At 36.4% G+C, this 18190-nt stretch overlaps 1 protein-coding gene across 1 annotated transcript; it reads right to left on the bottom strand.

Annotated features, from left to right (window-relative positions):
* Positions 1-800: 800 nt before the first annotated feature.
* On the bottom strand, positions 801-17837 carry ehmt1a (euchromatic histone-lysine N-methyltransferase 1a). The gene is made up of 24 exons (XM_067406279.1): positions 17722-17837; positions 16987-17053; positions 16403-16791; positions 15464-15563; positions 15253-15359; positions 14929-15166; positions 14385-14530; positions 13991-14134; positions 11894-12102; positions 11672-11764; positions 11421-11503; positions 11216-11322; positions 8734-8856; positions 8474-8575; positions 8135-8239; positions 7234-7388; positions 4980-5147; positions 3821-3965; positions 3646-3723; positions 3321-3436; positions 3142-3228; positions 2310-2388; positions 1624-1799; positions 801-1525 (listed from the first exon to the last, which is right to left on the bottom strand). The coding sequence occupies exons 2-24, from the start codon at positions 17003-17005 to the stop codon at positions 1324-1326; spliced, it is 3171 nt and encodes a 1056-aa protein (XP_067262380.1). The 5' UTR covers positions 17006-17053; positions 17722-17837; the 3' UTR covers positions 801-1323.
* Between the last annotated feature and the right edge of the window lie 353 nt (positions 17838-18190).

Below are 18190 nucleotides of genomic sequence, written 5' to 3'. Positions count from 1 at the left end.
CAGCATGTACTCTTCCAGACCCCAGCAGTTCATAGTTACTCAAATGGTTTTAATGGTTACTTTAAAGCAAGTTATCAAGAATTAATCACATTATAGGATGCATCGGTGCCTCTGCACTTCACACAACTGTAAACAGATCGTTGATTAAAAAAAAAAAAAGGGTGGAACCAGTGTTGGGTGGGGTAAATCAGGACATTATCTCGTGACTGACGCCTTTCGGAAGGTCTTCGATCTCTTTCAGATTTAAAGTAACCCTTTAGAGCTGTGCCGTTTGTACTCCCAAAACCCGGAAAGAAAATTAGCGTTTTTTAGACATGTATCCCACGGGAATTTCTAATGGGTTTTTAAAATGGTGGGTTCGATTTGAAATTCAAGTCGGTGTTTTACATTACTTGAAGATACTTTAGCGTTTTGCTCTACTACATAAATTACGTACATCAAAAAGGCTTACGTGCTTGATCAACCACCTTTGTAATCACATAACAACTTGAAATTAATGTTTGTAAAGCACACATGTAGTGGATTTGAAATGTTTGTAACATTATAAATGTCTTTACTGTCACTTTTGATAATTTAATGCGTTCTTGATAAAAATTAAATTAATTAAAATTTAAAAAATTCTGAATATTATTATTATATATTTGATGAAGTGCACCACGCATTTGTTATATGTAATGCATAAACAAATTCATACTGTGATTTAGTGAAATTCGTGTGCTGACAACACCATGAGAAACGAATGGGCCATAGCAAAATTACAAATGACCAAATTAATAATTAAAACATCACTGAAAGCTTTATTCCTCACAGGTATGGTAGTAAAATTCTGTAACGACTTCATAGGGAAATTTCAATAAAAACAGATTAGAAAACAGCCCTGATCTCTGCTCCTGAAAAGTTTTAAAAAAGCCAACAGAATGTGTCCATCTGTTCTACTTGCTATTTCAATTTACTCATGATAAAAACCCAACGGCTAAAAGCCCATTGTTTTTAATACCAAGTAAATAAAAATTTTGCTTAAAAATGTCTATTAGAAATGTCTATTATGCTAATGTCTATATCTTGTACAATTTAAGGAGCCTCTCCATCATCCTAATAAGAAAAAACATCATGTGAGACATGCATTCAGATACAAAAGGCCAAAAATTCCATTGATTAAAAGTCTTATTTCAAATGCCCACAATGGCACGGTGATAAAATGATACTGTATCTCTGCACAAATTGTCCGCCCTTGGAGCTGAGATTCAGGAAATGATGCGTTGCATTCCTGACCATAGTTATTCGTTAAAGGCCTCAGCATATCCTGCTGTACGCGTGGAGGGCTCAGGGTTGAGTTATTGATATTGCCGTGTTAGCCGACTGAATGTGTTCCACCTGAGCGACGGTCTGATCACCGAGCATTCGGGCTGAGCTGTCTGCGTGGTTCTGACCAGGAACAGTCTCAGAGTATCTACATTTCACAGAGCCACACTGACAGTGAAAGTACTTTTTCTTAATTTGCCAGTAGGGATCACCATAGTCAAACCTGATGAAAGAGAAAAGAATGGATAAATACCACAAATAATGAAGGGAAAAAAAGAGCTAGAGGTTTATGGAGAAAAAAAAAAATGTATAAAGGCTTACCCAAGCTCATCTCCAGCTTGAATAGGCTTGCTTGCATAGAGGGCAATTCGAGGAAAGCGCATGTCCTGGTGTTTCGTGAACACGCGGACAGGGAATAGATTGGGTTCGCAAAGATGATTCATAAACCTACCGACATTACCATAAAACTGGGCATCAATGCAGTAGACCTCTCCAACCTAGAAAAAAAAAAGTCACCATTAAATACACACAAATATGAAGCATTTCGAAGGAGGTGTGCATAAAAAGATGAAAATTTTGTCGACATTCACTCACACTCATGTTGTTCCAAACCTGTATGAATTTCTTTCTTTTGTTGAACACAAAAGATGATCACTTGAAGAATGTTGGTAACCAGACAGTTGACGGTAGCCATTGATTTTCGTAGTATTTTTTCCCCTACTATGGAAGTTAGTGGAGCCCGTCAAATGTCTGGTTACCAACATTCTTCAAATTATCTTCTTTTGTGTTCAACAGAAGAAAAACTCATACAGGTTTGGAAGAATATGAGGGTGAGTAAATGACGACAACATTTTTGGGTGAACTGTCCCTTTAAGATCCATCCACATTTTAATATACTTCAGCGCCCTCTGGAGGTCACAAGTATGAAAGACACTAAGCTTGAGGGAGGAAAAAAAAAAAAAAGTGCATTTCAGCAAATTTTTAACAAGACAAACCTCTAAACTTACCTTATTGTCTAGGTTGAACATGTACGAATCATTTTCCCGGATATTAGCTTCTCCATCTGAAATGATTTCACCAGCAAACCTGCACACAGAGCAAAATCCTCAGGGCACCAGTATTGGACCAAAACAGCATGAGATTAATCATGTCTGAATAATTAATATCTCCCCTAATGGCTTTCATTTTTGTAGCAAATTTCACACTAAATTAATATTCTTGACACTGGAGTCAGTAAGAAAGTTCTTTAGAACAAAGGCTGTGCTGTGCGTAATTTTTCCATATTAAAATATTTATACCAGGTTAATATGCAGAGACAACTATAATAAAAGCCATTAAACAGTGGTTCTCAACCAGGTGACCAGGGCCCACTTGAGGGCCTCAGCAAACCTCAACAATACATTTTTTTTATTTAAAGAACCAGGATTCCCAATTCCGAATATATGAGGTACCTAAAAAAAATTACCATTTAGTTATTGAGCAAAAACATTTTTACAAATCCTTAAACGTAATCATTATTCAGCAAATCATGAACAACTGGAAAAGTTAGGGGACCTTAGAATATTGTTGTGAAAAATGAGGTGCCAAAAAGTTTGAGAACCACTGATTTATAAGATAAGATTTCCCTAAAAAGATAGTGCAAACACTACGGCAATGCTGTTTGTTTGAGCAATCCAGCATAGCAACATTTGTTCAACCAATGGTGTTAGAGTAGTGTTGGACCATTTATTAGGCAAAACAATGGAAGATGGATTGAGAAATGTATTTTGTCATTATTTTTGGATATACATGTTTTTTTTGTGTGTTTTTTGTGCAACTGATCTAAAAATAGGGTCATACTCGCACACAAAGGTTCCCTCAGGAATATCCTGCAGTGCTCGGACCCCCCAGCCCATCCTCTCAGTCCTAAACACCTGAAGTCTCACCCTGAGGATGAGAAAAAAATATGAGTGCACAAATTCAGAGTTTACAACACATTCAGAGAATACGCAATAATACATATTTATTAGTTATATTACCGAAGGCCATTCTGTATAACTCTATTCCGGCATGTTCTCCAACAGGAACAGGCGTGGTTACACTCAAACAGGAAGGGTGGATCATTTCTGCAGAACTCTTTCAGCAAGTGGCCATCCTGGGTACCAAGAAATCATAAATACAGATTTTAATTGCCCTTAAATCACAAGGCCAAGATGACATCACAGCATAGTCACGGTTAGTGACTAGTAACATATTGTGGAACAGCTGCCAAAGAGCCGGGACTGGCATCGATTGTTTGTATGTCACTGCATTATTACCATATCATTTATTCTGCTAAATAATTTAGCACTAACAGCATCTTACCTTGTCATACCAACAGCGCATGCTGAGCTGGCCACAGATACAGCTGCTAGATGCACAGTCATCTTTACAACTGCAGTGCTATTACAGTGAGAGAGAGAGACAAGTATTTCATATAGCTGTAATAACAGCAATTACCTTGTTATGGCTTTTGACACTATGACACTGAGCCTCTTACCTGTAAGTGAGTTATGTTCTCATCTATATTTACTTGAGATGTGAAACAGTTCTCTGGAACATATTTGAAGTTGCTGGGGCAGGGCTCATGGTCCACCCCATTCACACAGGGCACAGGGACGTCCTCATAGCCTCGGGACACATCTCTGAAACACCACACACAACAGTCCCACAGTGACATAAGATTTCCCCACATTCTTTCAAATGTTTAATAGATTTTGAGCCCAATCTTCCTTAGCTGCACATGTGCACAATTGATTTTGAACCGGAGCAGATGAAAAGAAAAGTAGAATGTAGACTCAAATGTGTGGAAACTATAGATTTTTTGAAGTCAAGCTAAATGAATGGGAAAGTGATTCAGCTGTAACCAGTTTTCATTGATCTTCAGTATGGATCTGAAGCTGCAAAAAATCTTCTTGGAATCATGGAAATATGCAGTAGTAATTAATTAAATTCATATTACTTTCAATTGCAGTATCAGTCGAGAGTAGCAAAAATAATAGTTTACAAAACATACGGAAGCCATGAATTATTTTCTGCCATTTTCTTGAGATTGTAACTTTTGGTGTATTATCAATATAAAAAAAAAAAGAATTCTAGTGTTTATCATATTCATTTATATTGCCAAAAGTTGTTTTAGTTTTTCTTGAATCATCCTTAAAAAAATAAAAAGTAGTACATCCTAGTGTTGTCAAAAGTACCGACTGCAATACCAAGTCGGTACTGAAATTTCCGCTGTTGAGTGGATTCGTAAACACTTCTGATTGGCAATTGTGTTCACATGCTCATCAGGTGTCTGCGATTGGCTACAATGTGAGCGATTAAACAGATACACACGCAAGCGTTTGAAAGCAGGCGTCTATCAGCACCGGTTACGCTGACAGACGCCCGCTTTTGCTTTCAAAACACTTTCAAATTCAAACACTTCTGTGTGCTTTCCCGTGCGTTGATCATTGTAGCCACAGACATATCTGATGAGTGTGTGAACACAAAGGCCAATCAGGTGTTTAAAAATCTGCTCAACAGCGCTCAAAGCTTCATATTTTTAAAAATTTCAGTACCGACTTGGTATAGTGGTCAGTAATTTTGATATCTAGATCAGAGGTTCTTAACCAGGGGCCCAGGGTCGTGTGCATTTGATCCATGTGTTCTTGCTTTACCTGCAGAGGAGTCTTTCTCTGAGGCTGTCTCTGCCTCTCCTAGCATCTGTCAGCTTCTTATTGGTGTTCAAGATTGTCCACATCTTGGAATTTATACTACAGCAGTCCAAAGGAGACTCACCATCCCTGTTCTTCAGATTTACATCTGCTCCTCGAGACAGAAAAAGCCTAGAGACAAAGCTTCAGATTATCCCGGTACAACTGACAGATTCAACCACAAACCTTTAATTCTTTTGATGATACAAACATTTGTATTTATTTAACCTTTATTTTACCAGGCAAATTATTAAGAACATGTTCTTATTTTCAATAAAGGCCTGGCAGGAGAACAAAAGTCTCCTGAAAAGACATACAGCTATACATTAAGATATACATACACCAAGAAAAAAATCAGTTAAAACATTTACAGGTTGTAATAAAAGCACTCATTAATAATTTTTTAAATGCACAAACTGAAATATATGTCTCTAATTTCAATAACTTCTGTAATACACTGCAATCATTTGGGGCAGTAAATTCGAAAGCAGAACAACCATAAGTAGTTTTCTTTCTAGGGATAGTAAAGGAGATATAATTAGATGATCTAGTTGCATATGTATTAGTTTGTAATTGCAGTCATTTTTGAAGATAGTTTGGTAGTAACCCTTGTAAAGCTTTATTAATGCAGATATGCCAGTGTTTTTCTCGTCTTATATGCAATGATATCCAGTTCAGAGAAGAATATAATTCACAATGATGCATTCTGTAGGGTGCATTAGTAATCAATCTAATTGCTGCATGATACAACACATAGAATTTTTCCAGAACACCTTTACGTGCATTTCTATATATCACATCACCGTAATCAAACAAGGGTAAAACAGTGGATTCAACAAGGTATTTCTTAGCTGATATAGTAAATACAGATCTGTTTCGATATAGAAAACAAAAGTCTTAATTTAACTTTCTTCTGAAGTTGATTTATATGATAAGGGAAAGTCAAAGAACTATCGAGCCAAATTCTGGAGATATTTATATATGCCCCATCTAAGGATGTAATATCTTTATTACCTTGTTGATTTTTCCCGAACCACATTACTTTCATTTTTGTACTATTTAGAACCAATTTTAAATCTCAATTTTAATCTTAAACATTAGGGTCGTGACACAGCAAGCCAACATTGGGCCGTTGGGGAGTGTCTGTTGGGATATTTTTTTTTTCGGTGTGTTCCACACATCGGCGGCACTTCAGCAGATTCGGCATGTTGAGATCACTCGGTTTATGGTTCCCTTTGTTTGCAGTTTTATCTGCAGTCCTAGTTTTGGCTTCTCTTTTTGAATGAAGAATTTTGACTATTGATACCTGCTGATATAGACAGTTATTTCCTTACACACAGTGCTAGTTCAAGCACAGCTTTATGGTACAAATGCAGCCAACATGAGGTGACAACACAGTTGGCTTTTGTTCCTGCTGGTTCTTTGATGTCAGCTTGTTGTGTCACGGCCTTTAGATTAATTCAGGGATTCCCAAACTCGGGTTAGTGAGGGAATTCCAGGAGGTTAGCGAGTTGAAGAAAAGCCAATACTGAATTAAGTCAGAAAAATTCGAAATTAAAATACTGTTCATTAAAAATCAAAATGAAACAGCTAAAAAAAAAAAAAAAAAAAAAAAAAAAATATATATATATATATATATATATTTATTTATTTTTTTTTTTTTTTTTTTTTTTTTTTTTTTGCTTTCTTGCATGCCATGTCACTATTACCCAACATCAGAGGTTGTGAACATGCAAATTAAAATTATTAAAATTGTAACTTAAAATCTCAGGGTGTACTTCAAGCAAATATTTTAGATCAAAGGGGTTTGGCTGACAAAAAGAGTAGGAATTCCTGGATTAATCTATTCATTTTGAATAAGCTGTTTAGAAATATGTTAATAGGGAGCATAACAGAAACAGTGTTAAGAGGAGGTAGACCACTAGTAAAAAAAAAAGAAAATTAATGGGAGACACTGTAACTCTCAAAATTAATGTCAAAATATTTAGCAAATTTCAGTTTTCCACTTTATCCAAAAGTCATTCATTCAAGCAGATATGAGATGTATGACTTTCACTTACAGTGAATCCTAATGTTTCTTTGAGTGATAGTCAGATGGCCTCAAGTGAATGGACCTCCCTTAAAGGGAACCTTAATAGTTCCTTTATATTTCAGTGCTCATATCATAAAAAGTCTTGCTCCCAGTTATCTAGGTATACTCTTTCTGTTCTACACTTACATTACACAGTCCAGCTGGTTCTGTCTGACAGCGATGTGGAGAGGTGAGTCTCCATGGATGTTCACAGCGTGTAGGTCAGATCTCTTGTCAAGCAGCAGCTGAGCAATCTCATCACAGCCAGAGAACGCTGCCCAGTGGAGGCACACATTCTCCTCCTAGAAATCCAACCAAATGCAAAATTCATCTCTGGCTGATATCATCTCAATTCCATCAGTATATTCTATCATTCAAAAGTTTGAGGTGGATACGATTTTAAAAATGTTTTTGAAAGAAGTCTCTTATGCTCACTAAGGCTGCATTTATTTGACCAAAAATATTGTCAAAACAGTAATATTGTGAAATACTACAATTTAAAATAATGGCTTTTATATTTTAATATATTTCAAAAGGAAATGTACTCCCGTGATGGCCTTGCCGTACCATTACTCCAGTCTTCAGTGTCGGGAGTAACCATTACTCCAGTCTTCAGTGTCACATGATCCTTCAGAAATCATTCTAATATGCTGATTTGCTGTTCAATCATTTCTTATTATTAGCAATGCTGAAAACAGTTGTGCTGCTTATTTTTTTTTAGGATTCTTTCTTTGATGAATAAAAAGTTCAAAAGAATTTTCTACATATTTGAAATGGAAATCTTTTGTGATGTTATAAATGTGCACATTTATAATTTACATTAGAAATTTAATGAATCTCAACAGAATAAAAGTATTAATTTCTTTAAAAACAAATTACTGAGCCCAAACCTTTGAACGATGGTGTAACTGCATATTCACAGTCAGTTTGTTCTACGTGCAAATATTTGTAGGCAATTGTGCAGTCTGATTTTAAAGTTTACCAAACAAGGTGAGATAAAAAAGTGCATCAAAAAGCTAAAATATTGAGATGAAATACAGATACAGACCTTATCTCTTACTTGGACATCAGCTCCCGCTGAGATCAACATCTTCACCTGCTCTAAACGCATATTTTCAGTTGCCCAGGTAAGAGGAGCCCACCCACCATCATCCTGACCAGAAGACCATAATTATTACAATCCCTTTTAATAACAGCATCTAAGCACTCCAGTATCCATACAGCATCTAACAGTGGGCAATTCTATAGTAGAGTGCCCTACATCCTCAAAAAAAAAAAAAAAAAAAACCCTACCAAATTAAAAATGTAATTTACTCGTAAATAATAAATATGGGATGTAAATAGAATTTATATTTTATACTCTTAAAAAATAAACTTGTGCATTTACCTTACAGTTGACGTCTATGGATGCCATGGAAAGGAGATACTGCAGCACACCTGTGTGTCCTCCTCTGGCTGCCAAATGAAGACATGTGGAGCCTCTCATATCCTGTAAGTTGAAGGCATGAATTACTAGATTTTAGGCATGCAAAAGTCTTGGCATACAAATGGCATACAATGGCTTACCTCATTAACTCAGCATGTACCATAAGATTTACCATAGCAAAACATTTTGTATTTAGTACAGATAAAGGGCTCCAATCATACCTTATGACCAGTAGAAGCACCAGCTTTCAGCAAGTATTTCACTGTTTCTAGATGATTATTCTCACAGGCGTACATCAGAGGAGTTCTCTGCTCCACATCACACATGTCCAGGTTCGCACCAGCCTATAGAAAGATAAAGAAATCACTCGCATTTCTAAAATTCAGCATTCATTATAAGCACATTATATTAGATTTACTCATGGAAAATGAAATATTAAAAAAAAAAATAATAATAAAATAAATGTAATTTAGGTTTATAAAACACGTTATATAAAGTAATAGCATCAGATACTTCTGGAAGATCTTAAACACAATACTGTTCAAAAGTTTGGGGTCAGTAAAATTTTTTTGTTTGTTTTGTTTGTTTTTAAAGAAAGAGATTAAACTTTCATCCAGCAAGGTTCAATATCTCAGTAATTAATTTTAACATTGTTACAAATAAATTCTATTTCAAATAAATGGTGTATTTTTTACATTTCTATTCATCAAAGTATCCTGAAGAAAAAAAAATATTAACATTTCTATAAGAACATTAAAAAGCACAACTGTTTTAAATTTTGATAATAAGAAGAATTTTTACTGAACACAATCAGCAATATTGAATGATTTCTGAAGGATCATGTGACTGAAGACTGGAGTAACAGCTGCTAAAAATTCAGCTTTGCCACCACAGGAATAAATTACATTATAAAATATATGAAAATAGAAAATTATTTTAATGTGTAATAATATTTCACAATATTACTGTTTTTAGTGTATTTTAGATAAAATAAATGCATGTTCTCATGGTGAGCATAAGAGGTTTCTTTCAAAAACACACATGCACAAAAAAAAAAAACCCACACACTTACCAACCCTAACTGGCTTTTCAATGGTAGTGTACATTTAAAGGAACATACAGTGCACAGCATAAATAAGTACACCCCCTCTGAACAAATACAAAAGATGTATTTTCTTTATGATCACTAATACAATTCATGGAAAGATGACAAAACTAAAATGTATTAAACATATACATAATAAAAACTGAGAAATATATTAATAGCCATAAAATAAGTAAATTAGCTAATTTTGTTTAAATTAAGGATTGCAGAAATGAGTACATCCTAGATTTAATTCAACAAATGTATAATATTCTAACACTCTGACGCTCTGACCCTTCTTGGCACGGAGTGTACAAGTTCATGACAAATGATCACATCTGTACTGTTTAACTCCTGGATGATGAGCTCCTTAAATGCCCTGATCTTTAATGGGGAGTGTTGCTCAACTCGTCTCTACAGAATCCCCCACAGATGCTCAAGAGTGTTAAGATTGAGTGCAATACAGGTCCACAGAAGGTTTTCACTTTGGGAGAATGCATATCCTCATTGTCATGTTGGAAAAATGCCCAACAATGCAGGGAATGAGGAAAGGGTAACATCTGTTTCAAGTTTGTGTATTAAATTACACAGTGGTGTTGGAATTCTTGACAGCATTGATAAAGCACAACTCACTCATACCTTCAGCACTCATACATCCCTATATAAGAGCTTTACTACCACTGAACTTTACTGTGGGAACCAGGCACTTCTCACTGTACTCCTCCTCTAGCAACACCACAACATTTTGGATGCTGTTAGATCCAAAATTATTGATTTGGCCTCATGAGACCAGAGTATTGATTCCCAGAATCTATATTTTGTAAATATGGGCTTTGGACACGGCTAACTGACTTTATTGTGCTTTGGCGACAGTAGGTAGTTCCAGTGAGAACAACAACCATGCATGTCGTTTCTGCAGGCTGCATCTTACTCTGTGAGATAAACAGTAACTCTTTTCATAGCTTTTGCTGGCTCTGAGACACTCACTTGGTATTTCTCCTGCTCTTTGTCTAGCTAAAAAATCCCTCATAACTAAATGAAAGCTGAAAATGAAGGCCTGATTATTTCCATTGTTTTTGAATTTCTGTGTTAATTTTGCTATATTTTCACACTTAAAACAATGATTTGGTAATCCTCTTGTACCGCTGTCCTCTTTTGTGCTAAGAAATAAGTCTCCTGACAGTTCTCTCCCAAGTGATTCCATTGTTGTCAGCATTAAGTCTGAGAATGAATCAGTGGGCTATATAACACTTTTAATTGTGAAGAAATTACTTCTCTTTAAATGTCTTGGTTCAACATTCTTACCTGTTGATCAAACATTGCCTTAAACTTACACCAGAACATTTTGTTTTATTTAGTAACTTTTAGGAGGATGTACTAATTTTTGCTACACAATATTCTTATCACCTTGATAAGAAAATCTTATTTCCTGAATAATTTTGACATGCTTCTTTGGTAATTGATTAAGCAGACTTGCTGGAACATTATATCTCTAAAGAACCCTAACATGTCTTCTAAGTAATTGAGTAATTGCTGACTTACAGAAGTTTCAGAGGGGGTGTACTCATTTATGCTGTGCACTATAGATCATCTTGGAATGATGTTAACATAAGCAGTACCTGCACTAGTATATGGCAGATCTCTTTATGGCCCTCCTCAGCGGCACAATGCAGGGGAGTCTTTCTCTTCTCGCTGTCCATTCTCAAGTTTGGGTCCACACCTTCTACTGATTACCATCAAAACAACCACAATCACAAAGCTGTTTCTACCATCATCCATATATAAATAAGTATTTACATATTGATTGCCTGAGAAAGGTCTTACCCAGCATATGCAAGATCCTCTGGAGCTCACCTCTCTTAGCAGAGAAATAAAGCTGCTTTGGGGGCAGCTTGAATTTCTTATACCTTTAAAAATATGCAATAACTATTTTAAGTTCAAGTAAAAAAGCAAGTCTACAAATGGTGCACAGTAAAATATATATTAATTTCTAATGCACTTATTTAATGATACAGACAAGGACAATACTGATGTATAGGATCAAGATAGTAGTGATGAAAGACTGGGATCCTTACTTGCCATCCTCCAGTGCATTTAAAACACTTTCCATTGATTCTTTAGCAGGGTCAACAGCTCCACCAACAGTTACAGAGTCCAGTTTAGCCCTGCTGTGAGAAACAATCATAACGGATATATAACAAAGTAACCAGGGTGAGCAAACACATCACAACATTAGATAAGCCAAATCTGCAAACAGGTACCGATAAACACATTCAAACACCAGGATCTAAACTTACTCCATTAAGGCGGTGTCTCTTTTGTGTGCGGGCACAGCAGCAGTTGGCACTGCAGTAACACAATCAGGTTTGGGGACCGTGACCTCCTTAGCATGACTAGCCTCCTCACCACAGTGGGGGCAGTAGACCTGACCTCTGATCAGAGGCGCACAGCTCCGGTGAAAGCGATGGGAGATGTTCCCATCTGGCTGACATTCCATAAACGTTCCCTTGGATTAGACAGACCGCTATAATATTAGTTTTGCAATTTCAGTGTATCAGAGTTTAATGTGCATGTGCTGGTGCATTCAGGAATTTTTCATCATTAAAAAAAAAAAAGTGTAGCCCCTAAAGGATTTAAAGGGTTAGTTCACCCAAAAATGAAAATCATTCCATAATCTACTCACCCTCAAGCCATCCTAGGTGTATATGACTTTCCTCTTTTAGTCAAGCACAATCAGAGTTATATTAAAAAATATTCTGGCTCTTCCAAGCTTTATATAATGGGAGCGAATAGTAAACAAGGTTTTTAAAGCCCAAAAAAAGCACATCCATCCATCATAAAAGTAATACATACTGCTCCAGGGGGTAAATAAAGGCCTTCTGAAGCGAAGTGATGTGTTTTTCTAAGAAAAAATTCCATATTTATAACTTTATAAAAGACTCTCTTTACCGGAAGCTAGTGATTATAGTCTATGAGTTATAAATATGGAGTTATAAATTCTTACAAAAATGCATTGTTTTGCAACAAAAGGCCTTTATTAACCCCCTGGCGCCATATGGATTACTTTTATGATGGATGGATGTGCTTTTTTGGGCTTCAAAATATCACTTACTATTCACTCCCATTATAAAGCTTGGAAGACCCAGAATATTTTTACCTAAATTTGATTGTGTTTGACTGAAAGAAGAAAGTCTCACCTAGAAGAAAGTACACCTACGATGGCTTGAGGGTGAGTAAATTTTGGGATAATTTTCATTTTTGGGTGAACTAACCCTTTAATAGCACTTTTAAAATCATGCACACCCACGAGACTGTAGTCAGATCAGTGTGCTAAAAACACTTATTAATCATGGCTGAGTGCTAATAGCTGATAATTTCTGAAACAGCCTCCCAAGGCCAACACAGAAACTATTTCCCTAATATATTTGTTTATTAGAACAAAAAAAAAAGAGATGAATGCGTTGTTTAAAAAAAAAAAATACATTCATATTTTTGGGATACTTCTTTAAAAATAAATAAATAAATAAGAATCACCACCACTCAGAAGTGTGGGGTCGGCAAGATTTTTTAGAAAGAAATGAATACTTTCATTTAGCAAGGGTGTAACTGTATTATTAACTTGATTTGTTGACATCAGCCTGTCCAGGGACTACAGGTGTAAATTAGCACAAGTGCTACAACCTGGTAAAATGCATCTCTCCTTCTTAAGGTTAATGTATATTTTACACTGTCCCTGTTTAAATAAATAAATAAATAAATGAAAATGGAATGAAAGGGTGCTTTAAATTGATCAAAAGTAAAGGTAAAGATATTTATATTGTTACAGTAAAAAATCTATTTCAAATAAATGCTTCTTTTTGACCTCCATCAAAGGATCCTAGAAAATCGTCACATTTCCACAAACATTTTAAGCAACATTGTTGATAATAAGAAATATTTCTTGAGCACCAAATCAGCATATCAAGGCCAAATCACACCAGACCAATGTCGGGTTTTGTCGAATCAGTGCGTTACTCCTGTCAGCATCTGCTGGCATTTGCCGACACTCATTTTGTAATCGCGTTTGTCAGGTTGTAGAATGTCTGAGAAGTGATGTACTGTAATCTAGTGATTGTCCATGTTTGTCAGCATCTGTCAGTGTGGTGTGAACTGGCCTTTAGAATAATTTCTGAAGGATCATGTGACACTGAAGACTGGAGTTATGGCTGCTAAAAACACAGCTTTGCCATCACAGGAAGATATTCAAAAGTAAAAGTTAATTCAGGTCGTTTTAAATTTTTTTTACAATGTTACAGTTTTTATCGTATTTTTTATTTTTAAAAATGCGGACATTGTGACCATAAGAGGCTTCTTTTGACTCAAAACTTTTGAACGGTAGTATATTTTTTACTCACAGCCCTGCAGAAGAAACCACAGCCTGGGCAGCTCTGGTGTTTCACCATGCCCGTACGATGATCCTCACACAGCACAAGCAGTGGAATCCTCAGAGAGGGACGCATCATTTCCTGCTTCAGAATCACCTTCCGACATAAACTCAGCTAGAGAGAGAAAATCATATTCACTCAAAAATGCAGTTATTGTCCACTTTCTTGAAATCTATTAATCATTTAGTAAATCAAACACCTTAATATGATGCTATCACGGAGAAATTGCAATACACTACAGTTACTGTCACACAAGTGTGTGAACGCAACTATATTCAGCACCCTGAAAATGGCTGATGCAGCGAATGAGTTCATTTTGTAACCTTTCACAAATGGAAAAGAAAAGAGCTGAAGCATGTTCTACCTTTCCATCCACACTCTCTACAGCCATGCACTTGCCCTCGGCCAGAGTTACTACATCCTGGTTCTTCGGTGTCTCCATGCGACAGCTACACAATGGAGGTTCCAACGTGTCATCAGTCTCCATGTTCTCTTTATCCTCCGGCAAACCTGATAAACACATGAAAATAAATAACTGGGTCAAGTACTTGAAAGTGGATCTCTTAATGTTTTGGCTACTAGAATGTCCTATGCACTAAACTCTTCCTTCTCACGCTATTTCTTTCTGTTTCTTCATGATCTAATATTAGATTAAGCAAATATGCAACAAAAAGGTTGTTTATTTTAACACAAGGGTCTGCGTGTATGTTGCCATGTGGTCTTACTGCCTCACAAAGTCAGAATGCTCTGTCTGAAACCTGTCTCTGCTCATTCTGAGATCAACCTATCAGATGAAAACAAACAGACAGGAAGTATACGCATTTCATGAGGTGGCAGCATGAGATACATAAAAAGCAAGCAAGCAGTGGACCTCAATTCTATTGTCTTCAGGTGCACATATCATCTACCTGTGGGAATTGCTGTGAACATGCTATCATGAGCAAGAGCATGTAGAGGCAGCTCTGTGTATTCTTCAGCGTGGCCTTGTGGAACGCTCTCCGTTTCCTTGTTCTCGTGCAGTTCTGCTGCATTTTCTCTCTCATCCCTTGAAGTTTGCTTCTCTGGTTTTTCAGGACTAACTTTATTTTTGAATGCTTCCTCAATGGACATCTGTCCACCTTTGGATCCAGCTGTATGTGAGGCCTCCTGCAGGGTTGAGAAACATACCTAAATGTTCAGATATAAGTAAGATGAATGACTGGAAGTAGTCTCTAATGAGCTATATATCAGACCTGCGCATTTGAGGAGGACAACGAGACATTCGGTTTCTTGGACACTTTCGGTTTCTTTTTGGGAACAAAATTATATAAACCCATTTTTCTTTTCTTCTTCTTGGAGGCTGCAGAAGAATACAAACAAAAGGGGCACACCATTTGTTTTACTCTCTTGTGTTCTAAACAAAGAGAATTTAATTCAGCTTTTTAGCTAAAAAAAAAACCCTACCTGTTGGTGTTGAGTCTTTGAGTTCCTGAGGTAAAGTTAGATGCTGTGTGGGTGAGGACTCCACGTCTCTCTCATACACGCTTTTCTCTCTGTTCATTGTCTTGGCACATAGTTGTATTAACAAAAACAGACATATACATATAATATATAAGTCTTTTTTTTTTTTTCATAAAGTTTGAGGGCAGAAAGATCTTTTTTAAAATAAATTAATACTTTTATTTAGTTAAGATGCATTAAATTGGTCCAAAGTATCAGTTTAAAGATATTTATGTTACAAAAGAGTTCCATTTTAAATAAATTCTTTCTATTTATGTAAAAATCCTGAAAAAAAAATGTGTGCAGCACAACAATTTTAAATAATAAGAAATGTTTCAAACACCAAATCAGCATATTAGAATGCTTTCTGAAGAATCATGTGATACTGAAGACTAATATTTCACATTGTTACAGTTTTTGCTGTAGCTTTAGTGAGCATAAAAGAAAAAAATATCTTATTGACCCCAAAGATTTTGGAAAGGTAGTAGTGCATATGAAAGAAATTTATATAAGCCATTAATTTTAAGGATGCACTGTTTTTTTTGGTGTTTTTTTGGGGGGGGGGGGGTGAAAGTGGGTTTATGGATGAAAGTGTTTTCATTACTATCAGGGGTTGATTGGAAGGAGGGGGGCTCACTAAGGTCCTCTTTTAACCTATTCATTGGGATCAGAGGAGAGGGGTTCTTTTTTTTTTGTCCCAGGTGCCATGAATTATATTACCCACCACCAGTACAAATCTCCAGCCACATTCAGAAATGTCTGTTCGTCCCCCACACTTTTTAGAGATAATCAATAATCATGTTTTAATGCACCTTCCACATTTTCCTGATCAATGATGCCTGTCTGCATGCAACCAATTGCAACTAGAAAGTAAAAGACATAAGCAAGCAAAAAGCGGCCTACCTTCAGAGCAGATGGAGCTGGTGCTGATCTAACCATGGTTTTCCAAGCCAAACGTGGTGGAGCAGGATTCACAGCTTTAAACTCTTCCTGCTCTCTCTGAGCATCCCCTTCGTGTCTGGCTGCAGGTAAGAACAAAGTAGGGATGGTCTTGGCAGCATCACCAGACTCAGAACTCAGTGTTTCTGGAGCATCTTGTTGGACAGAGCCATGATTTCCTGAGATTATGTTTTCAGCTGGTGGCTTGAGTGATGTCTGACCAGAGTGAAGCTGAAAGCTGGGCCCTGTGCTCTTCCTGTTGCCAGGCGAGCTCTGTTTACCAGCTTTTGGAGCAGCACCGAGGGATTTCGGCTTCCTGCCTTTTTTTGGAAGGTCCGCAGGGTTGTCCATACCTACAACCATACCATAATGAAATATAAAACATTAAGATATGTAAACAATGTGTATTTCACACTTGATACGTGAATCAAATCTGAAGAAGAATACAAGACAGTGTTGTGTTATGGAATGCATTAACTGAACTCTTGCATAATAACAGTAATATAATTATTTAGAAGCATGAATAACCTTGAAATCATTGAGCTCACCTTTCTTGGACTTGGCCATGGCAGGGGGAACCTGGAGCAATCCAAGACGACCTCCAAGTTCCTTCCTCTATGAGAATTTACAGTGTTATAATTTGAAATAGAACAATAATTGATCTGACCAATACTTTTATGGATATTCACAATGTCTATATATGAATCAGTTATTTAATATAAAAATAAATGTGCAACCAATCCACACAAAAACAACTTTTAATAAAATATACCTAAAATAATGGCATATATATAATGAACACAAATAAAACACAAATAATATTGGTTTATCGGGCAAGGAAATTATTTATCAATCTCTGAAGGGCTGCGTTTCAAAATCTACTAAGCTGCCTACCTAGAGCATTTTGGTCATCAAATGCTGTCTGATTTCATCTCACTAGATTTTGAGAGACAGACAACAAATCTGTATCTTTGGCCCTCTAAAACGCTAAATCTTACTTTCTTTGTATTGCTGAAGAGACATGACAGCCCACTATCAGCCTCATGATTTCATGTGTCTTATTAACACATGAACTATAGCAACATTTGTTAATGTTTATGCCGGATGCAGCGCACTCACTGTGGGTGAAATTACAATGAACAACACGAAACATTGTAGCTAACATAACGCGCATGACACCAGCCACAACAGCACAATTCTGCAAAAACTGCATGCACCTATAAATACAACAACGTCGGTCTTGGGACATTTATCCACAAAATAACAGCTTTGCTTATACTTACCCGTTAACTTATGATAGTTTGCATTTTTGTAAAATAAGGTTCATGCCGAAAGTTTAGAGGTTGGTCTTCCTCTCTTTACTTCCCTGCTACGCGCTCTGCCACTGTCATGTGACCACACCGCGCCCTCTACTGGTAAGGGGAGAGGTTGAGGTGGATTTGGTTGGGGAGTACAAAATACAAGAAACAGATTTTATTCAAGATGTTTAATTTAACATGAGGAATGTTTCTAACAACTTCTCAGTATTTCCTGTAAATGTTATCACTTTATTTAAGATTAACGTATCACACGTATATCACAAGAAATTAAGTTTATGTGTGGAAAACCTAAACAAATGGATTAACCGATAGAAATTCCTTTTAAAGTGAAACACCCTGAAAGTTAATGTATAATAACATGCACATCTCAAATGTGCAGCAGTTGGCACCTTAAGGCCGAACTGTGTCACTTCACCTTGCACACTTTCTGCTT

The sequence above is a fragment of the Chanodichthys erythropterus genome, chromosome 13, assembly GCF_024489055.1.
Source record: "Chanodichthys erythropterus isolate Z2021 chromosome 13, ASM2448905v1, whole genome shotgun sequence".
Lineage (NCBI taxonomy): Eukaryota > Metazoa > Chordata > Actinopteri > Cypriniformes > Xenocyprididae > Chanodichthys > Chanodichthys erythropterus.
The sequence above is the reverse complement of the archived record's forward strand: the minus strand, read 5'-3'. Positions and strand labels throughout refer to the sequence as shown.